The following is a 23,051-nucleotide window of genomic DNA, read 5'->3' on the forward strand; positions in this document are numbered from 1 at the left end:
CAATAGATAGAGATTCTCATAGTATAACAACAGGTTACCGATGTATTACAATCAGGTTATCGATGGATTACAATATCTAAACCATAGAGATATGATAAATAAATCGATCGTCACTCTAAGTTTTTTTTTACTGCAAAGCATGATATTATTGTTTATAATCTCAATCGTTCGGTAATTGCATAAAATAATTAGTTAATATTTGCAAAAGTGCCGAAAGGAAGTCTATAGAAATACCCCTATCTTGTACGATCAGGAATTTTTTTGTCTTATGTGGCACGTACTTCCTGTTTTTGCAAAAATCATCACAACATGATATACAGTATATCTGTCCTTATTTTACTCTCTTTTGGAATTTAAACTTAACTTCGATGACCCAACTAATCATTGACAAATCAGAAAAGGCCTGACATGCGAGGACTTTTGGTTTCTAATATGAAGAATAATAATTATTCATTTGTATACCTAGTTTGCCTGTATTATCTTGCTTATCCTTCACAATAGAAACCATAAATATTTAATGAAACGCGAAGGTCATAAAAGAACACACACAGATACAAAGAACACAACGCAAGTCAAGTGTAAGCGAGCAACGAAAATTCAGGATAACTTATCTTCAAATTCTTCAAGGACATTATTGTTTATGGTAAGTCCTCCATATCTTACATTTTATTTAAATTTTTTTTACGTTTCATCCGGCTTTCCCTAGTCTTTTTCTTTGCTTTATTATTAATCTATTATACACTCTTTTTTTACAAGAACCTTTTTTATAAGAACGTCCAGCCTCAGATTTCACCAAATTTTAAGAACATGCTGAGAACCTGCCGTTTTAGTCCTGATGCGTTATAAAATGTAGAATAAAATTGAGCTCATAGTAACCTTATTACCACTATTGATCATTAGTATTTATTCTCTCTTTCTCATAATTCATTTGGTATTATATTCTTTTACACAGCCCTGTCATGCGCACTAAGTGTTTCATTGCGCTATTGCTTGTGGCTATGATCGTCGTAGATCACGTGACCGAAGCTAGGGCGTGGCTGTGGGACAGAAGGCGCAGAAGTAGCAGGCGAAGGCACTATGTGTGCCACCCGCCGAGTACAAGCGGTGGAGGTTGGGTGAATTACTTTGACGGACGGGCTTATTTCTCTTGCCCCGAGGGTAAGTTAAACAAAATAACGGTGACCAATGTCTCGTTAAGATCAAGAATGTAGGTAGAAGTTTAACAGCTGAATTAATAAAAGTTTCATCACAAAACCTACAAAAAAGTACCTCGAATGCTTCTGATTTAAGGGCATCATCTAGGTTCTTCAGTTAAATAACTCAAGAAAATCCCAAAAAGGCAGTTTTCCTCGGAAATCGTCCCTGAAAGCCCTTGTCCCACCCCCTGGAATGTCCATATTCCCCTCCACGGGAGGGGTGGATTAATTCTTTCAATTCTCAGTGCAGTCTGTGAACACCATCCAAGGACTTCATGTTGTGAACGAAAGAGTACATGCGCGCGCACATGCTGACGCCATGCGTGGTGTGTCCTCTAATAACACATGGATCCCTGACCAATCAGAGCGCGTGATCGTGTCGTTGAATAAGAATAGTATTGTGGTTTGAATTTACTTACACCGATTGGATTGAAATGGTTAAAAATTACCTAACATTTCAGTCCGAAATTGCCGAAGAAATAAGAAAGGTTGTTATCTTAAAAATAAATAGCGTTAAGAGTGATTAGAAAAATGATCATAGTCCAGATCATTAGATGAAAACAGTAACAATTGTGTATCTGACTAAGATTGTTTAATTCTCAGGGCAGTCTGTGAGCAACATCCAAGGACTGTACAGTGCTTGTCACAGGGACCGCGTGTGGAAGTACCAGTGCACGAATAATCCCGCGACCAGGGGGCGATGCAGCTGGTCACACTGGGTGAACGACTTCGACCAGCTCATCAACTACCACTGCCCCTTCAGCGGATTTATCACTGGCGTTGACAGTCACCATAGCAACCCCCATGAGGACAGGTATGAAGGTTATCAGATTAAAAAGCCGGCCTAAAAGCTATTCTTTAAAAATGTTTCTATTCTAGGAGGTTCCGATTCAAGTGCTGCCATAGGCACCATTACAAGCGACTCCATTGCACTACCACTCACTACCGAAACAGCTGGCGTGGCTACATCAACTATTCCGTGCCGTCTGGGTACTATCTGAGCGGCGTCACCAGCGTGCACGACAACGGTCAGGAGTAAGTGATAACACTGTGATTATTGTTACCTCTATACCGTCGTGATACCCCAGTGGTACGGGGCTCATCTTGCAAGCAAGAGGCCCAGGCTAATGATAAATGGGCCAGCTATTAAGCGACCTTATTATATGGCTACGATAGTACGCGCGCTGTGATTGGCTAATTGGTAGTCGTGACATTCCCCTATTGCCCGTCCCTGAGGGCATTACGGAATTCCGTATTGCCCTACGAAAAAAATTTCACAATCTTCTGTTTTTTTGAAATTTTTTTCCACGTGAAAACTGCAAAATGAGAGACAGCGAACATTCGAGTAGCGAATTCTAACACCCAGAAGAAACAGAAATGGTTGGTTGGCGGGCCGTCTTTTTCCGTATCCGGAGCGGGGCATTTAGTGAGCTTTTTTGTGTTGTTTTGTTCGCTTGCGCGAATTTCACTAAAACAAAATCCAACGAATCACCAAAGACACAAAAAAATGGGATGGAATGGACGAGCACTCTGAGTCGGAGTTTTATTATCCTGAAGAGATTGAAGAGGAAAATTTTGACAAAAAGAAAAACAGAAAGATGACGAGCCGGCGAGCGCCACCGATAGCAAGAAATACAAAGTTTTTTTATTCGGATAAACAAAGGCAAATGAATATATAACAAGGGGTGTAAAGACCCAGAAAAGTCTCTTTAAGATAAAAGTAGTACCTGTTATTTGTTAATACAATATTTCCATCAAATCATAAAGCAGCACAAAGCGATTGGCCTTTTCATTTTACTTCAGAAGTTTGTTCTCTACATACCGTGGAGTTTTCGAACTAAACAGTCCATACATGCCGTGAAGACTGGCATCTGAGCTTTCTTTGTTATTGTTTGGGTCAACTTCACCTATAATAAAACCTGTAGCTTCCAAAAGGTGCAAATAGAAAGAAAATAGCCCAAAAGTCGTCCAGTTACTTGTTGTTGAATCTTTTCACTCATTTACATTTCTGATTTGGCAGCGCGCGAGTGTTTCTTGTTTTCCCGCCTTTTTGAAATCGATCGATAAACTAATCGATATTCGCGCGAAAGCGAAAGTTGATTTTGTTTTCTGGTCATTTTTATTTTAAAAAGCCATATAATAAACAACTCACTAATCTCGACCGCTCGGTCATGCCGGGAAATATCAAACTGAGGCTTTGGCGTATCGACCGAGGCTTTGCGACCTCACTCTCGGTTAGTAAGTAGTTAAAAATCTAGTGGTGCGTTTGCTCAGTGGCACGGGCTACGTCTGTCAAGAGAACCGCGTTCGAATTGGGGACTGGCACTGAGAAATCACTTAATTTTTTGAGTGACTTCTCTAACTCACGTTAGAATAGCCACAGAAATGGCTGCGGCCGTCATTCGACGACCATTCAATGGAAATCAGTAATTTCTGACAGAAACTCTCTGGCTGATTCGTAAGCTCTGAACAATAAATACATTGCTTTTTGTTGTTGTTTTAACTTCAAAGTGCGCGCGAGTTTGTCACCCAAATTGTCACGTGATTTCTTAATGCAAGACGCCTAATTGCATTTCTAAACAAAATACGCATGCATTAGTGTTGCTTGTTCTTAATTTTTGTTATTTTCTGGTACCTTGTATACAACAGGGACCGCCGCTGGCAGTACGAGTTCTGCCAAATAAGGAAGTACCACGGAAAATAAATGAACGCGGATGGAAGTCAAGAGACCCCGCAGAATGATATAAAGTTAAAAAATACAAAACTGGAAGTCAACTCGGCATTCAACACTTCAATAAAACCATGGAGCCCCGCGATAATGCCATCTATAACAGCCAATATTCAAGATAACTCTCATTTCACCGTCTTCCCATTTGCCTTTGAGCTGTCTTCTAGCTGTAATTGTTAAACAAGATTAAATAAAGATAAGATTGCATCGGATATGTCTTTGTCTTAATGATTTCAAGTATCATTTCATATATTTGCGTGACGTAAGCCATGAAACCCTGCATATGATCATAGTAGTGAATTAAATCCCCTTGAATCACGGTGAATTCCAATCCATCCTACATCTGAAACAGCTAAATTCTAAATATCAAATAACAGATAATCAAATCAAATAAAAAACAGCATTGTCGCGCAAGTCGCATCGCATCCGGAAAGATAAATTTCCATTCAAAAATACTTCAACAAAGAATCGCTAGATTTGACCTCTTTTGGGAAGATACCTAATGCCCATGCCCCCTTCAGGGAATCCTGTAGATACACTGGAACCTCGATGACTTAACGAACCTCTAGTTAACGAAGTCCCCGGTTTAACGAACATTTTACTTCCTTCAGCCCGGCCAAAATTACAGTAAAACGTAATAGAACAGAACCTTGATTTAACGAACCCATGAAAACAAAAGCAAGAGTTAATTAAAATCATTCCAAATGGTCATTTCGAGCTTTCATCACACGATTTGCCTTCCAGTATTGAATGATAGCAACAACAAGGTGTGGCTGGCAACGGCTCTTTAAACCCGCCTTCAACTGCCAGGAAACTCGTTAATAAACCCCTTCTACTGCTAGGAGACCGGTTAAACCCGTCCTACTGCTAGGAAACCCGTTAAAGCTCTTCTACTGCTAGGAAACCGTTGTTACAGGTGCTGCGTCAGTAGTTGCGCATCAAATTTGCGCATGTTAGTGTTGGAACTCTCTAGATATAACCCTTTCCTTAAATCAGACTCTCCTCTCTCTACGGATTGTTGAGTGGGCTGCGGCTCGTAGTCGCAGCCGCTTTTCGTTTCGGTCAGGCGATGGGACTAAGGCTACAGAAAACTGATGACATAGCTCATAAAAAAGCCTAAATTGTTTAGTAATTGACAGTCACCATATAGTGACAAAGGCAATCAATGGAGGCTAACCATCATGATGGGCAACTCGACACATACTCCCACAAAGTAATTTCTGCCTCCTGTTTTAACCCTTAAAATATATTTCTGATTGCCCTTCGGATTGTTGTATAGTTAAACGGTACTATCTTGTAACTACATAAAATGCATTAAGTGAATATTTGCAATAAATGTGTATGTAAAAACGTGTATGTAAATGTGTGGCATCATGAGGTCGTAGCAGGAAACACTTAGGGAATTTTCGAATAATTTCAGGTCAACCAAGCTGTCTTTCAACTGTTATTGTTTTTTTGTAAAATCAATAAGGTACCTTAAATATTCTAGAGAGTTCTGTAGTTCATTTTCGTTTTCTATGTCAATTCCGACGTGATAAATCGCAACATTCATTCTTGTGACAGAAAGCTGTTGACATCTTGTATTTTATCATGAAATTATTTGCACTTGTGATGAGTTCATCCTGTTACAAACAAAACTCGCCACACGATGTAACGAATATTCTCCGAATCAACACCAAGCAAATTGTGATTGACACCGAGCACAACCAATACGTCGTAGTACCGGCTATATTGCCTAAGCTTGCAAAGAAGTGTTTTAATTGCAATCATATAATTTTAAGTACTCATATCTTGTTAACCTAGATTGCCTGTATTATCTTGCTCAACCCTCCCAACTGACAAAACCAATAAATATTTACAGAAAACGTTCAAACTTCCCTTTCTTCTTGACAGCAGATGAAGGCCATAAAATAAAACACAAAGATACAAAGAACGTTCACAACTCAAGTAAAGTAAAAGTGAGGCAGAAAGTTAAATACAACGAGGTAAACCCTTCCACTTTCTTAAAAGAGTACTCGTTCAGGTTAGTATTGTCTTTGAGATGCTCTGTATTTTGTAATCGTTGTTTGTACTGGAATGGTTTTGGCATTTCTCAATGCGCTTGATTTTTCACCGCGGAATTTAGGGCACATTCAGTCATCCTTATTTGTGTTATTTTTGCCCCTCCTTGACTAATTTTATTAAAATGATGACTTGGAAATGCCCCTTTCTTGACTACTTTGGTCCAATTTGTTTTTCGATATTTTGTTTGCTTTGCTAGTATCGCTTTCACGGCAAGTCTGCTATTTTTCCTGTGTCTCATTCATTTTTCGTGTGTTCTGATATGTGTTCTGTTCTTCGGCAGCAAAACAACAATAAAAAAGAGCGATGTTCTTTTTCTGAGGGGCGCATAAAGTTAAAGGTTATTTATTGTCTTTCTCGGATGTTATTGGTTATAAATAGTGTATTTGGCAGAAACAAAGTCTTGGCTCTCGCCTTCAGCCGACACATTACCTCAAGATATTTTCCCTATGTTTTAATCTTGTTTTTGGGAGTTCTTTTGTATTAGCGACAGTTATATTTTGCCATTCATATTCTTGTTGGTGTTCTTTATTCTATTTTTTCTATTGTACACCAGAGAAAGATGACGGAAAAAGAGGTGGTTGGCTCGTTCAAAGAGCGTACTCTCAGTGAAATAGCATTTCTCTTCTTGTCATTATGCTATTAAAAGACTAAGCGATTATCTATTTAAGCCATTTTTTCATAAAAAGTGGCGTAAAAACAATACTAGAATGTACTTTCGATCCTTTCAAGTGAAAGGTGAGCACTGAAACTGTCGTTGCTATTTTTTATATTAAAAAAAATCTAACAAGGGAATCGATTTCTTTTCCAGCACAAAAGATTGTTGGTCGACTTTTTAAAGTAAGTTGACTGGGTTTTCTTAGACAAGGTTTGCTTACTTTTGGGGAAGAATCTCGTAATAATTACACATCAAATATAAAATACTGGTCTCTAGTTTTATGCTTGGAAATGCTTAGTACTCGTTGTTTGTTGTATTTTATAGCGAATAAGCTGTGCTGTGATGTCTTATCAGGAATCCGTTTGTTATTATGTGTTTTTATGAAATGACACGTCATTTTCAGCCCTGACATGCGCAGTAAGTGTCTTGTCACGCTACTGCTGGTAGCCTTGATCGTCATGGATCACGTGACCGACTCCATGGCCTGGCGAAGGCGAAGACGAAGGCGATGCAGTACACCGAGTACAAGTGGGGGGAACTGGGTCAACTATTACGACAACCGCGCTACTTTCTCCTGCCCTTCGGGTAAGTTGAAAAACCCAAAGTGGCCCTGGCAATTGTTTCTATGTAATACACAGGGAGCTCGAGGTTTTTTTAGGGAAAAAATAGGTTCGGTTCATTCTAATCATTTCCTAATATGATACAAATAAAAAAAAGATAAGAAGTTAAAAGTATTCTACTCGTGGGCTTAGTCCGTTTTATTTGTAAATATGAATAACTTATGATAATAAATGATATAATCAATGGTTTATGATTTTCGAATTACTTTTGACATTTTGATACCCATTTCTTTTCAAAGTCTTATCGCTTTTATCCCGACAATATTTTCAGGATGAAGTCATCTCTAGCACTGAGGCTATTAGTTTCTGTCATCGTCACTTTATCATCCTCTGCCGTCAGATTGAAAGGAAATGTTTAACGTCGGTAGCAGAGGCTAGAATAGAGGCTAGAATAGAGGCTGAAATATAGGCTAGAATAGAGGCTGGCTGAAATAGAGGCTAGGATAGAGGCTGAAATAGAGGCTAGAATAGAGGCTAGAATAGAGGCTAAGATAGAGGCTAGAATAGAGGCTAAGATAGAGGCTAAGATAGAGGCTAGAATAGAGGCTAGGATAGAGGCTAGGATAGAGGCTAGAATAGAGGCTGGCTGAAATAGAGGCTAGAATAGAGGCTGAGATAGAGGCTAGAATAGAGGCTAGAATAGAGGCTGGCTGAAATAGAGGCTAGAATAGAGGCTGAGATAGAGGCTAAGATAGAGGCTAAGATAGAGGCTAAGATAGAGGCTAGGATAGAGGCTAAGATAGAGGCTAAGATAGAGGCTAAGATAGAGGCTAGGATAGAGGCTAGGATAGAGGCTAGAATAGAGGCTAGAATAGAGGCTGAAATAGAGGCTAGAATAGAGGCTAGGATAGAGGCTAGGATAGAGGCTGAAATAGAGGCTAGGATAGAGGCTAGGATAGAGGCTAGAATAGAAGCTGAATTAGAGGCTAGAATACAGGCTAGAATAGAGGCTAAGATAGAGGCTAGAATAGAGGCTAAGATAGAGGCTAGGATAGAGGCTAGAATACAGGCTAAGATAGAGGCTAGAATAGAGGCTAAGATAGAGGCTAAGATAGAGGCTAAGATAAAGGCTAAGATAGAGGCTAAGATAGAGGCTAAAATAGAGGCTAGGATAGAGGCTAAGATAGAGGCTAGGATAGAGGCTAAGATAGAGGCTAAGATAGAGGCTAAGATAGAGGCTAAGATAGAGGCTAAGATAGAGGCTAAGATAGAGGCTAAGATAGAGGCTAAGATAGAGGCTAAGATAGAGGCTAAGATAGAGGCTAAGATAGAGGCTAAGATAGAGGCTAGAATAGATGCTAAGATAGAGGCTAGAATAGAGGCTAAGATAGAGGCTAGGATAGAGGCTAAGATAGAGGCTAGAATAGAGGCTAAGATAGAGGCTAGAATAGAGGCTAAGGTAGAGGCTAGGATAGAGGCTAAGATAGAGGCTAGAATAGAGGCTAAGTTTGAGGCTAGGATAGAGGCTAAGATAGAGGCTAGAATAGAGGCTAAGATAGAGGCTAGAATAGAGGCTAAGATAGAGGCTAGAATAGAGGCTAGAATAGAGGCTAAGATAGAGGCTAGAATAGAGGCTAAGATAGAGGCTAGAATAGAGGCTAAGATAGAGGCTAGAATAGAGGTTTTGACTGCTTCTGATAACAAAATCAATACTTCTGTACAACATTTGTTTCTTTCATTTCTGTTTAAGCAATTAAGCTTGGACATGTTTGACGATACACGCATTCTAAGAAAGTTAATATTTAGTTAGTTACAAAACAACACATAGCTTTGTTTTTTGTGGTTTGAACACTACTGAATCTCTCCAGCCAGCAGTCCCGTACCAGAACCTCTAGTGCCTACACGCGTGGAAAAACACGCGTGAAATACACACACACATACTACACGCGAAAATCGCGCAGACTAAACGCAAACGCGGGAACCGCGCGTGTTTCGCGCCTTTAATAAAAACATAGAAGAAGTTGACAAATTATGTTATTGTGACAAGTTATTTTTATTTTTCGCCCAATCTCAGGGCAGTCCGTGTACAAGATCCAAAGCCAGTACAGCACTTGCCACAATGACCGCGTGTGGAAGTACAAATGCAGGTCCAACCCTGCACTGCAGCGGGACTCTTACTGCAGCTGGTCAGACTGGGTGAATGACTATGACAACCAAATGGTCATCTTCCACTGCCCACTCAGCGGGTTTATCACGGGATTTGACAGTTACCATAGCAACAGCTACCATGACAGGTATGATCATTTTGAGGGGGATATTACCTAGAAAACTTCTAGCAATATTTGTCTAAAATAGCTTTTTGTCTGACTCGTATTTTACGGGAGCGCAAATGAAGGGGGGATGAAGGGGAGTTCAAGAGCGAATTCAATAAGAGGGGAGTATCCAGGGGGCGTACCTCTACTTGGCAGCAAAAATGTAGGATCTCATTAACGGTTCGGCAAATACTGTCCTTCTTCTACTGGGCCGTAACATGCCTCGAAATATTGGGGGCACAATACAGAAACATTAAGATAATATTGGGGGGGGACAGCCACGCCCCTTCTGATGATACCTATGACTGCGCATCCCCCTCTCAGCCAAACCCGAGTGCGCGACTGAATTGGTTTAATTACTTCACAAAGCTGTCAAGGTACCTACGTCTAGTGTAACATGAGCGCTAAACATGGAAGAATTTTTATTCCCTCTTATCAGGAAGTTCCGGTTCAGGTGTTGCAATGACTTCCACTACTTCAAGCGCTACCAGTGCACCATCACCAGCTACCAAAGCAGCTGGCGGAGCAAGTTCAGCTTCTCCGTTCCGAGTGGGTATTACCTGAGTGGACTGACAAGCGTAAACAACAACTACTACGAGTAAGTGATTGATGGTGTACAAAACACCGAAAAGGCACGAGTGAGTGATTGATAGTCTAGAAAACACAATGTAGGAGGGGTGAAGAGATGTCGCTCCATAAACACTTGAATTCAATTTTTATAGGGCCTTCAGAGCCTTTCCCCCGTCATGCAAATGACAGTAGAATCGAAGTAGAAATCCACTTCTTGGTGCACGGATCTTTATTTCTCGTTCAAAATTATTTTAGGGTGGGGGGGGGGGGGGGGTTGGGAGTTGGCACATGACAATATACCCTCTCCCTGCTACGGCCCTTTGGCCAAAATGTAAATATTTTATCTTAGACAGGCACTATCACGGTGAAGAGTGATTTTAGCGTCATTTAGGCAATCTAAAAATCCGTCAAAATAACTATCAAGGTTTATTCAATGACCTTTGATCTTTCATATAAATACAACATTTTGGTCTGAACGCCTCACATCGGGCAGATGGAAATGGATTGAAAATAGTACTTTTAGGTTTCGGAACAGGCTGTGTCTTCACTCAAACCTTGAAATTGCATAAATAATCCAACAAGATTCTTTGCATGAAATCGCTTTTACGGGAAATTGGTTCATTTCTATTTAATACGATTGGGCGAAGTAATCAGGAAGATTTTACGTTGTTTTGTTACACACTTTTTCATATTTGTTTTAAACTTTCTTAGAACAAGCGTGCGAGTGCCCCTTCATCTTATTCGTACGCTTTTCTGTTGTCAGGGACCGTCGCTGGAAGTACGAGTATTGCAAAACGACCGCGAAGCAGCATGGGTAATGGTGACTGGTCAGCGATGGCTTGCTTGAATACAGAGAAAAATGAGAATACAGAAAAAATGATTTAAGTAAAACTTGCTGCTGTTTAAAAACAGCTAACGGAAAACTCTCCTAACACTAAACCATTTAAAAATTGTTAGTTTTCATGACACTAAGCCACGAGCTAGAACCTCTTATTGACAATGTCCTTCTGTTTGCTTGGAGTCTGATTTCTTGTTATAATTAAAGGATTTGATGATGAATAAAAATAAAGCATTGAACTATGTTTTGAGTTATATCAGTCAGTGTGACATTTTGATGAACACATCAAAATGTAAGGGCGGTTGGAATAATGTTGGTCAAGCGAAAGACTTCTTTTTCATGTTTCGTTACAAATACAAATACATGCGAGTCAACGAAGTCGATTGCTTCATCTTCATTTGCAATCATTTGCATTTGCATATGAAAAGAACAGAGCTTTTTTAGTAGCCTGCTAGCCGGCTCTCATTGTGAAATATTCGGAAATGTTTTATTTTCGAATATTGGGAACCCTGTGCGCGCGCGAAGGTCAAATCCATAGCCTGTGTATCACTGAAATGCTTTCTAAGTAACGGTGGCCCATAAAAAAAGTGAAATCAAAGAGTAGTTAGTTTTAAGTAAAGCCTAAAATGTCACGTGTATTGAAGGGCAAAATTAATTGAATAGGAATTGTTTAATAATTAAATGACGAATCTTTGGAAGTAAAGATAAATAAAATGTTAATTGCTGATGAAGGGTTATTTAATTTTTTGAAGTGGGTTAATTGCTGTGAGTCAACAGGGCCTTTTCAACGTGTAGGTTCGTGTTTTACCTCTCTTGACTTGATTGACACATAATTCCCACAGCACAAATGAACAAACAATGGTACGACTGTTATGGTGGTATGTGGTATTAGAAACGTTCAATCACTATTATTTTATTCTTCGTTTAATTTGTCAGGATAGAAAGCTCATGTTGTAGCAAGGTTAAAGCACGCTTTTTATTTGAGCATATCCATCCGGAAAAATGGAAAAAAGGAAGACTAAAACACTGTCATAAGCTTCTACATAGAAACACTGTCGGTTACAGCATACTGACTCACGACAACAAGGCAAATTAGAATGAATTAGTTCAGTTATCGGAAGGTTTGCGTTTTGGGAGATTACAAACCAATTGTCACCTTTTTTCTTTTGGAAAATGTCAAAAATATAATCGGATAACTATGACGGTTTAATGTTGCGAGAGTATAGAAATATGATGCAAGAAAACAAAACAAACAATTAAAAGACAAACAAATACGTAAATTGGTGCCTTTGAAGTTGTTTATTGGTGAAAACATATTCAAAAGCACCTGAGGTTATCGCTTGAGTGTTTCTGGCTCGATTTACTTGGCAAATCTAGTATAGGAAGTCAATATCAGGGAAAAGAATCACGCTCGAGTTGAGGTCTACGATTATTGGGTCCAGTTTTCCATGCAACGAGATTAGCCCATTACAATGTGTTGGGCTTCTCTTTGTAATGTGATGGTTTATTTATTATTAACATTTTACTAAATTTAATTGTGTTGGTCGGTTCAATTAAATGGGCAAACATATTAAAGACTTTTTTCCCGTTAAAACAAGTAAAAGTGGTTCTAACAGAAATAACAACGAATTATCATATACCAGCAAAACACTCGGCCTTAGAGCAGCTATAAAAGCACCTTCGAGAAAAGGGCAGACGCTCGTTTCCTCTCGTCACCTCGTAAGAAGCTGCGACTGGGAGATACTCATAAGGAACAAGACTCAAGGTAAGTGAGCCTGTCCTTTCGCTTATCATTCCCTACATCATATCTTTTCGTTAATAGAAAACGATCTAGGTGCAAGTCTAAATTCCGATAAAAAATAATTTGGATTTATTCATCGATTATAATGGGTATAATTAACAATTATACCATTTTCATTGAGGTGGATAGTGGCGAAATATCTACCGAGAGTCGAAGGCTCGAGGTAGATATTTTTTAAGCCACTATCCGCGGAAATGGAAATGTTATAATTGTTTTTAGTATATAAATTTTTTTTTGGGAAACACTTGCTAATCGGCTATTATACCCGCCATTTTGCTTGATTTCATTGCGAGGAAAATATCCACCTCCTAGGAGGTGTATATTATACTAATGGATGCTATTCATATACTGACACTAATAATTACTTACAAGTTTTTTTTTGCACTTGCTAAAAAACGATGTAGGTCCAAAAAGAGAAGGTAGTTCTTTCCGATTAAAAAAAGTTTCTTAATTTTGATTTTTTTAAATATAACTAAATGCGTGCTATTCCTTTTTTTCAACTAAATAAAAAAAGCTTAAACTCCTATAGCTTCTAGTTGATAATCCGCTGATTTATCTGTTCGCTATTAGGTTATAGTTTTCACACTAATAATCATAAGTCCTATCTAATTGTGTCAATTAGATAGAAGAACATGTAGTTCTTTTTTGAATATTTTTTCTACTTACTCTGATATATTACGAAGTAATTGTTTTCCTAAGCATCAAATCTACTAATTTTAGTATCTAAAAATAAAATATTCTTTGCGTGCCTTTAAATCTTATGAAAACCGAGGTTTGTTTTACTATGGAGAATTCAAGGGCACTAGTGGAGCACGAAACCCAAGGTCCATCGCTGCAACATAAGACTATCTATCACGACTTAGTTGAAACGCTCCTTCTATTGATTACACTATCTATCACGACTTAGTTGAAACGCTCCTTCTATTGACTACATGCGCCCACCCCTCCCCCCAAATTTAGGGGCCCTTGATGTTTCCATGGCGATGGATGATGTTACTGTGGCTTGTATTGTTCAACTGATTATTGTTATCAACATGTTCAGTCATGCGCACTAAGTGGCTTTTCGCGCTACTTCTGGTAGCCATCATCATCGTTGATCACGTGACCGATGCCAAACCCTGGTTTTCGAGACGGCGTCGCCGCCGCCGAAGATCGTCTCAGTGCATACCACCGTCCACCGCAGGGGGTCACTGGCTCAACTACTTCGACAAAAAAGTTTTCTTCTCCTGTCCGTATGGTAAGTGTTCGGTGAAAATATTTCTTAATTTCTGCCGCACCGTTGAATAGTGATTATAAAGTTATTTAGGAAAGCTGGAAAGTTAAGTGGCAACACCATACGGAATAACCGACGAAAGCTTCCAGGTTATCAAAAGGGTTTTGATGTGAAAAAATTAACAAATAGATCTCATTTCTGCGTGCGTCTGTTCTCTTTTAAATTTTTAGACGCCACAGCATGTAATGAACAAAAGAGTACGCAACGAGACACAGTCGAGTTTTCTTACGTTACAATCTAGTTATGGTGAGCGCATTCTGGAGCCAAGCGTAATCACAGCGCATGATTGTGTCGTTGTATAAATATAGTATTGTGCTTTGAACTCCTTATACGATTGGATTGAAATGGTTGAAAATAACCTAACATTTCAGTCTGAAACTGCCGAAGAAATAATAACAGTTGTTAATAATTGTTTTTTAATTAAAAGCGATAAATGTAAAAGAGTGATTACTATGAGTATTGTTTTCATCTAATGATCCAGATCATTAGATGAAAACAGTAACAATTGTGTGTCTGACTAAGATTGTTTAATTTTCAGGGCAGTCTGTGAGCAACATCCAAGGACTGTACAGTGCTTGTCACAGGGACCGCGTGTGGAAGTACCAGTGCACGAATAATCCCGCGACCAGGGGGCGATGCAGCTGGTCACACTGGGTGAACGACTTCGACCAGCTCATCAACTACCACTGCCCATACAGCGGATTCATCACAGGCGTCGAGAGTTACCATAGCAACCACCACGAGGACAGGTGGGTGGCATAGAGTAAATACCGGTATGTAAACACTGCCCACATCAGCCCGTACAAACACTGCTCACATCAGCCCGTACAAACACTGCCCACATCAGCCCGTACAAACACTGCCCACATCAGCCCGTACAAACACTGCCCACATCATCCCGTACAAACACTGCCCACATCAGCCCGTACAAACACTGCCCACATCAGCCCGTACAAACACTGCCCACATCATCCCGTACAAACACTGCCCACATCATCCCGTACAAACACTGCCCACATCAGCCCGTACAAACACTGCCCACATCAGCCCGTACAAACACTGCCAACATCAGCCCGTACAAACACTGCCCACATTAGCCCGTACAAACACTGCCCACTTTAGCCCGTACAAACACTGCCCACATCAGCCCGTGCAAACACCGCCCACATCATCCCGTGCAAACACTGCCCACATCAGCCAGTGCAAACACTGCCCACATCAGCCCGTGCAAACACTGCCCACATCAGCCAGTGCAAACACCGCCCACATCATCCCGTGCAAACACTGCCCACATCAGCCAGTGCAAACACCGCCCACATCAGCCCGTGCAAACACTGCCCACATCAGCCCGTGCAAACACCGCCCACATCATCCCGTGCAAACACTGCCCACATCAGCCCGTGCAAACACCGCCCACATCATCCCGTGCAAACACTGCCCACATCAGCCAGTGCAAACACTGCCCACATCATCCCGTGCAAACACTGCCCACATCATCCCGTACAAACACTGCCCACATCATCCCGTACAAACACTGCCCACATCAGCCCGTACAAACACTGCCCACATCAGCCCGTACAAACACTGCCAACATCAGCCCGTACAAACACTGCCCACATTAGCCCGTACAAACACTGCCCACTTTAGCCCGTACAAACACTGCCCACATCAGCCCGTGCAAACACTGCCCACATCAGCCAGTGCAAACACTGCCCACATCAGCCCGTATAAACACTGCCCACATCAGCCCGTGCAAACACTGCCCACATCAGCCCGTACAAACACTGCCCACATCAGCCAGTGCAAACACTGCCCACATTAGCCCGTGCAAACACTGCCCACATGAGCCCGTACAAACACTGCCCACATCATCCCGTACAAACACTGCCCACATCAGCCCGTACAAACACTGCCCACATCAGCCCGTACAAACACTGCCCACATGAGCTCGTACAAACACTGCCCACATCAGCCCGTACAAACACTGCCCGCATCAGCCCGTACAAACACTGCCCACATCAGCCCGTACAAACACTGCCCACATCAGCCCGTACAAACACTGCCCACATCATCCCGTACAAACACTGCCCACATGAGCCTGTACAAACACTGCCCACATCATCCCGTACAAACACTGCCCACATCATCCCGTACAAACACTGCCCACATGAGCCCGTACAAACACTGCCCACATCATCCCGTACAAACACTGCCCACATCAGCCCGTACAAACACTGCCCACATTAGCCCGTACAAACACTGCCCACATGAGCCCGTACAAACACTGCCCACATCAGCCCGTGCAAACACTGCCCACATCAGCCCGTACAAACACTGCCCACATTAGCCCGTACAAACACTGCCCACATCAGCCCGTGCAAACACTGCACACATCAGCCCGTGCAAACACTGCCCACATCATCCCGTACAAACACTGCCCACATCAGCCCGTGCAAACACTGCCCACATCATCCCGTACAAACACTGCCCACATCAGCCCGTACAAACACTGCCCACATTAGCCCGTACAAACACTGCACACATCATCCCGTGCAAACACTGCCCACATCAGCCCGTACAAACACTGCCCACATCATCCCGTGCAAACACTGCCCACATCAGCCCGTACAAACACTGCCCACATCAGCCCGTACAAACACTGCCCACATCATCCCGTGCAAACACTGCCCACATCAGCCCGTACAAACACTGCCCACATCAGCCCGTACAAACACTGCCCACATCATCCCGTACAAACACTGCCCACATCATCCCGTACAAACACTGCCCACATCAGCCCGTACAAACACTGCCCACATCAGCCCGTACAAACACTGCCAACATCAGCCCGTACAAACACTGCCCACATTAGCCCGTACAAACACTGCCCACTTTAGCCCGTACAAACACTGCCCACATCAGCCCGTGCAAACACTGCTTACATCAGCCCGTACAAACACTGCACACATCATCCCGTGCAAACACTGCCCACATCAGCCCGTACAAACACTGCCCACATCAGCCCGTGCAAACACTGCCCAGATCAGCCAGTACAAACACTGCCCACATCAGCCCGTACAAACACTGCCCACATCAGCCCGTACAAACACTGCCCACATTAGCCCGTACAAACACTGCACACATCATCCCGTGCAAACACTGCCCACATCAGCCCGTACAAACACTGCCCACATCATCCCGTGCAAACACTGCCCACATCAGCCCGTACAAACACTGCCCACATCAGCCCGTACAAACACTGCCCACATCATCCCGTGCAAACACTGCCCACATCAGCCCGTACAAACACTGCCCACATCAGCCCGTGCAAACACTGCCCACATCAGCCCGTGCAAACACTGCTTACATCAGCCCGTACAAACACTGCACACATCATCCCGTGCAAACACTGCCCACATCAGCCCGTACAAACACTGCCCACATCAGCCCGTGCAAACACTGCCCACATCAGCCAGTACAAACACTGCCCACATCAGCCCGTACAAACACTGCCCACATCAGCCCGTACAAACACTGCCCACATCAGCCAGTACAAACACTGCCCACATCAGCCCGTACAAACACTGCCCACATCAGCCCGTGCAAACACTGCCCACTTTAGCCCGTACAAACACTGCCCACATCAGCCAGTGCAAACACTGCCCACATCAGCCCGTGCAAACACTGCCCACATCAGCCCGTACAAACACTGCCCACATCAGCCCGTACAAACACTGCCCACATGAGCCCGTACAAACACTGCCCACATTAGCCCGTACAAACACTGCCCACATCAGCCAGTGCAAACACTGCCCACATCAGCCAGTGCAAACACTGCCCACATCAGCCCGTGCAAACACTGCCCACATCAGCCCGTGCAAACACTGCCCACATCAGCCCGTACAAACACTGCCCACATTAGCCCGTACAAACACTGCCCACATCAGCCAGTGCAAACACTGCCCACATCAGCCCGTGCAAACACTGCCCATATAAGCCCGTACATGCCAACATCAGCCCGTACAAACACTTCCAACATCAGCCCGTGCAAACACTGCCCACATCAGCCCGTGCAAACACTTCCCACATTAGCCCGTACAAACACTGCACACATTATCCCGTACAAACACTGCCCACATCAGCCCGTGCAAACACTGCCCACATCAGCCCGTACAAACACTGCCCACATCAGCCCGTACAAACACTGCCCACATCAGCCCGTGCAAACACTGCCCACATCAGCCAGTGTAAACACAGCCCACATCAGCCCGTGCAAACACTGCCCACATCAGCCCGTGCAAACACTGCCCACATCAGCCCGTACAAACACTGCCCACATCAGCCCGTGCAAACACCGCCAACATCAGCCAGTATTGCTAGCACAAGACAAAGAAATACTTTGGACTAATCGAAAGCATCTCCAGAAATGTCGTACAAACAGCCAGCATACCTGGGTTTGCTTTTTACTAGCAATATTTACCGCTGCTTCCGCGGGCCCTAATAGTAATTAGATAGTTATTTATTTGCAAACAGAGGTTATCTTTTCAATGTAAAAGTTTGCTTAGAACCGCCAGGATTTATTCAAGTGGCTATTTTTACCATAGAAATTATAAATATTCTGGGTACGTCGTTTTATTAACCAAGCTCGGATTGTAATCCAGACCGGTATACCAGAAGGATTGATGGCGGCATCAGGGTATCAAAGCCCAGTCCCCCTTCATTTGTACTGCCGTTTACTATAAAGAGCCCAACATTAATCCTTGTGGTCATCTTGGTACCTTGTCAAAAGAATTAGCATTTCCCAACCATAAGAAAATAACTAAAAACTCCATGCGCAAGCTATAGGCGCAGCTGGTAACAGAGCCCCTTTAAGCCCCGAACATCATCATGTCGATTTTCAGGAGGTTTCGGTTCAAGTGCTGTAACAGCCATAACTACAAGCGAATTCACTGCACCACCACTCACTACAAGAACAGCTGGCGTGCACGCATCAACTACAGCGTACCGAATGGGTTCTACCTCAGTGGCATGACCAGCGAACACAGCAACCAACAGGAGTAAGTACCGCGTGCACTAGCGCCCCTTGCCGTGTTCGAAAAACAGCTTTATAAAGTATATAAGTACTACGAACTTAGTGTCATACAACGCAAGGTGAGCTCATAATTTTATTCACACATACAGTGTTTAAGCGTGAGAATTCTTATGCTGCCTCACGCGTGACGTTTTTGCGTCAGACTTTTGGTTGACGTGCGAGATGAGTTTGGGCAAGTTTTCGGAGAGTTCGGTGAAGGTTCGAGTTTGAGTTCGTTGAGATATAGACGTAAATAAAACAGTTGAGTGCGAATTTCGTCCCTCTTTGTTCGCCACAACATACAGTACGTTTGGGTGACCTGTCGTATACTCGGTTTCTATAGAGACGTACAGCGTACTACTGCAACTATGTGTGATGTGTTTTTCTAAAAAAAATTATTTTAGTTTTTTTTAGCCATACCATAAAGCACATAAAAGACTCTAAAAGTCATGCAAGTTTACAGTTGTATATGAAAGCAGTATACAGCTTTCCAAACCTAAATTGTATTTTATTTTTTGCGTAATGGTTTCTGTCAGAAGATAGTGCTCGAAGCTTGTTGTAGAGGTGATAATTTATTAATGAATTTTTTTCTTTTACAGAGATCGCCGATGGCAGTACGAATACTGCAGGACAAAGAAACTGTATCACGGCTAATGTTGACAGTGCTGAATTATACACACCAAGTCCCAAGGAAATGATTTATAGTTAATAGAACGTAATTTTAAATTCTCTTACTAGAGTAAGACTAAATGGCATTATAGCGTAATACTCAACTTAGACAATCCATATTAAAAAAAATCCGTTGCAACATTAAACTTCTCTGTTTGCCTGTAGTCTACTTCCCCTGTATTCTAGTTTGCCTGTAGTTTAGTTCTTGAAATAAAGATAAATCAAAATGGTAGCATTATGTATGCCTCAATTAATCTTTTGTGACTTTTTCCCCGGCACATTTTGCGGACACGCAAAAACGGGGAAACGCAGCATGTGCGTCTCTACCGTGTAAACGGTAAAAACATAAAAATTATCTCTTCTCGTGCGTAAACCAAACATTAGCGCGTCTCTTTTCTCATGTAAATAAAATATAAAACCTCTCTATGCCCTTATATACGCAGAACTCTATACACATGTTAAAGAACAGCGCACATCTCATTTCCTGGTATCTACAATATAGACCATCTCTTTGCCCCTGTGTATATGCAAGAAAACTTAAATAAGGGTGTAGATGGGCTCGTCTGGTAAAACTGAAGCATCTTTTAACATGTGTAATCGCAGCATAGCACTTTCTACATATTTTTACCAAATGATAACACACCTTTCTGTCCGTGTCTGGACGGATTCGCCTGATAGAACAGTAGGCATCTTTCAGCATGTGAAAACGCAGCATAAGACACATGCCCGTGTGTGGCGTTACGTACTTGTTTATACGTGTATACGCAGCATATGAACACATGTGAACACACCTCCCCACCCGTGTGTGGACTCACCTGGTGGTGCCGAACTGTTGTAGTAGACGTGTAGGTCTCGTAAAATCCCGGATGATGGAACATGCACCACGGTCGTCTCCCCTGCGCCAGTCAGCTTGTCCGCCCTGTTCACACTCATCGCAAACGTATCCGTCCAGTAAACATAGTTCTCTATAATAGCCAGTCCGAACGGACTTCTCGACCAGCTTCCCCTGAGTACCGTTTGAGCCACACACGGCAGAGTACTGACGTCACAGTATTTAAGGCTACCCCCATACCAGTCAATCCAGTAGATCCGGTTTTGGGCGTGGTCCATGGCGAGCCCATGTGGTTGGACGTGATAAAAAGTCTTGACGGTCTTTAGGTTCTGTCCGTCCATGTCTGTACGTTGGATTTTTGGATTGTGTCCCCAGCACGAGAAGTAAAGAAACCTGAGACAGATTCAGATTCATATTCAAGGAACTCCCACACACAAAAAAGGGTAACAATACAATAAATACCCTTCTTTTAGCGGTGGAGGGCCCTTTTAGTTTCCACAGATACTTAGCTCAGTACTGATTTCCTAATCCCTTATACTTAATACTTCTCACCCTAATTGTTATATTTACATTTTGAAAACTGAGACAGATTGAGATGAATAGCCCAATGGCTAGTGTTGAGCACAAGGTCGAAGAAAAAAATCATGGTGAAAGTTTCAGATATTTAGTATTATGTTATCTTGTTAGGTAATGAAGCTCGGAAAATTCTGTTTTACTGCCCTTCACGAGAAAAGGGCGTTCACTAGGTCAGTACTTCATGTAATATCCCAATGCTAGTACTTCATGTAGGGTTAAGGTAAGTTAACACCCTATACTAGTTCATTGGGTTATATATGAAGTACCAGCCTCTCGCTTCTTTTGACACTCACCCTCGTGCAACGTCTACTACCAAAGACATTGGCGAGTCCAAACTACCAATCAGAACCCTCCTAAACCTCCCATCGAGCTTGGCAACCTCCACTTGCCCCAGTCCTTCATCCGACCAATACAGATTCCCCCCCGTCACATCCACAGCTATCCCCTTTGGACTAGAAAGCCCGGATACGAGTACTTCTTGTGCGCCTCCTCGTATAAGTGCCCTGGAGATGTGCCCATGATAGACATCAGTCCAGTATATAAACTGCGTCACGTGGTCGTAGTCGATGACGTAGGGCTTGCGTAGGTTATTGAGAGGGATCTGTTGACTAGGTCCCAGACTTCCATCGGAGTTTATCTTGTGGGTAAAGATGCCGCGTTCGCTTCGGCTACCGCTGACCGCATAAGCGAGGAATTCTTGGTGGAAACCTGATAAGGAAGGGCTGTTTGTTAGCCAACACACGGCACAGTGCCGTAACGCACTTGTCCCGTGTATCCCCCCCCCCCCCCCCAGTTTCTTATTGTCCGCTACGGACAATGGATATTGCAAGTCATTTCACATTTTTAATTTTACAGTAGAACCAGGACTTTCACGTTAGTCTTACGATGCTGTCGGAATCAGTAAAATGTATGGGAAATGACTTCGATCTATCGATATCCTTGATTTAACGATAGAACCAGAGTAACTATGACCTTAATACCACAATATCACTTCGATCATATCTCTCAAACTCTCAAAAAGAGGGACAATCACTAGTAAATACATGGATTCTACTGTTTCAATTTTTGATTTCCTTATTATCTGTTTTATATGTCTTACGCAACATACTATCTTAGAAAAGATGCTATAATAAACCGACCGTCGTGGTTACAATAATATTTTAATTGATTAGCTTTCACAATAACTAAGAACCTCTTTGCGAGGATTCCTCTATTTTATTACCCCCCTCCTTAATTACAATTAGCTACTCCCCTCCCTGTTCCTTCCTTAATGGTTCCTTACACCTGGTATATTGCGTTAGGATGACAAATTGACGTTTGACAGATATTCTTAGGCTTTACTTACATGTCTTCCCATCAGGTTTCAGGGTCATTTGATTCGGGCATGCGCACTTGGAGCCGTTCGGTGATAGCAAACATAAATGACTGCACCCGCAGTTGTTTGTTTTACACAAGGTCGATACTAGAGAAACACATTTTATGAATATCATTAGTAATTTGATCTCGGCAAATATTTTTGGGGTTCATAATGATAATCTACGATAGCACCAAATAATTTCATCATCTTCATCACAATCATTTCATTAGCTTTATCACAATTATTTCGTTAGCTTCATCACAATTATTTCATCATTTTCATAATAATCATTTGCTTCTTCACAATTATCATCATCGCCATCACCATCGTCACCAACATCATCATTATCATCTTTACATCATCTTTATTATCATCTTTATCATCGTCATCATCATCGTCATCGTCATCGTCATAATCTTTATCATCGTCATCATCATCATCATCATCATCATTATCAATATTATACTCATCGCCATCATCATCACCATCATTTTTATCATCATTATGATTGTTATCATCATCATCATCACTATCACCACCATCACCATC

General features: G+C 42.1%; 3 protein-coding genes across 7 annotated transcripts in view; 2 read left to right on the forward strand and 1 right to left on the reverse strand.

The window, feature by feature from the left end:
- The window catches only part of LOC5508415 (low-density lipoprotein receptor-related protein 4-like), a 43,069-nt gene that overhangs the window by 13,172 nt on the left and 6,846 nt on the right, over positions 1-23,051 (reverse strand). For all 3 annotated transcript variants that reach the window (XM_048731788.1, XM_048731790.1, XM_048731789.1), the window contains exons 9-11: positions 22,491-22,607; positions 21,439-21,853; positions 20,553-20,962 (exon numbers count right to left, since the gene is read on the reverse strand). In XM_048731788.1, the coding sequence (XP_048587745.1) occupies positions 20,553-20,962; positions 21,439-21,853; positions 22,491-22,607 (942 nt within the window). The remainder of the gene's footprint in view (positions 1-20,552; positions 20,963-21,438; positions 21,854-22,490; positions 22,608-23,051) is intronic.
- LOC125570288 (dermatopontin-like) lies at positions 451-4,136 on the forward strand. Its single transcript, XM_048731791.1, has 5 exons — positions 451-643; positions 953-1,158; positions 1,800-2,010; positions 2,076-2,231; positions 3,846-4,136. Exons 2-5 carry the CDS (start codon positions 960-962, stop codon positions 3,898-3,900), a joined length of 621 nt encoding a protein of 206 aa, XP_048587748.1. The 5' UTR covers positions 451-643; positions 953-959; the 3' UTR covers positions 3,901-4,136.
- Positions 5,539-11,167, forward strand: LOC116615511 (hemagglutinin/amebocyte aggregation factor). Of its 3 annotated transcripts, none has more exons than XM_032377176.2 (6): positions 5,539-5,909; positions 6,797-6,825; positions 7,047-7,228; positions 9,278-9,497; positions 9,955-10,113; positions 10,849-11,167. In XM_032377176.2, the coding sequence occupies exons 3-6, from the start codon at positions 7,054-7,056 to the stop codon at positions 10,901-10,903; spliced, it is 609 nt and encodes a 202-aa protein (XP_032233067.1). In that variant the 5' UTR covers positions 5,539-5,909; positions 6,797-6,825; positions 7,047-7,053; the 3' UTR covers positions 10,904-11,167. The 3 variants fall into 3 exon arrangements, with proteins under 3 accessions (XP_032233067.1, XP_032233066.1, XP_032233065.1); XM_032377175.2 differs by having other exon boundaries at positions 5,543-5,947; XM_032377174.2 differs by lacking the exon at positions 5,539-5,909 and adding an exon at positions 6,058-6,325.

Source organism: Nematostella vectensis, chromosome 8 (genome assembly GCF_932526225.1).
Source record: "Nematostella vectensis chromosome 8, jaNemVect1.1, whole genome shotgun sequence".
Lineage (NCBI taxonomy): Eukaryota > Metazoa > Cnidaria > Anthozoa > Actiniaria > Edwardsiidae > Nematostella > Nematostella vectensis.

Excerpts from the sequence above, each read along its gene's own strand:
- LOC116615511 (XM_032377174.2), top strand. The coding sequence starts at position 6,248 with ATGTGTTCTGTTCTTCGGCAGCAAAACAACAATAAAAAAGAGCGATGT. Across the intron at positions 6,826-7,046 it reads TTGTTGGTCGACTTTTTAAA|CCCTGACATGCGCAGTAAGT; the intron begins GTAAGTTGACTG and ends CGTCATTTTCAG. Across the intron at positions 9,498-9,954 it reads AGCAACAGCTACCATGACAG|GAAGTTCCGGTTCAGGTGTT; the intron begins GTATGATCATTT and ends CCCTCTTATCAG.
- LOC125570288 (XM_048731791.1), top strand. The coding sequence starts at position 960 with ATGCGCACTAAGTGTTTCATTGCGCTATTGCTTGTGGCTATGATCGTC. Across the intron at positions 1,159-1,799 it reads TTATTTCTCTTGCCCCGAGG|GGCAGTCTGTGAGCAACATC; the intron begins GTAAGTTAAACA and ends TTTAATTCTCAG. Across the intron at positions 2,232-3,845 it reads GTGCACGACAACGGTCAGGA|GGACCGCCGCTGGCAGTACG; the intron begins GTAAGTGATAAC and ends TGTATACAACAG.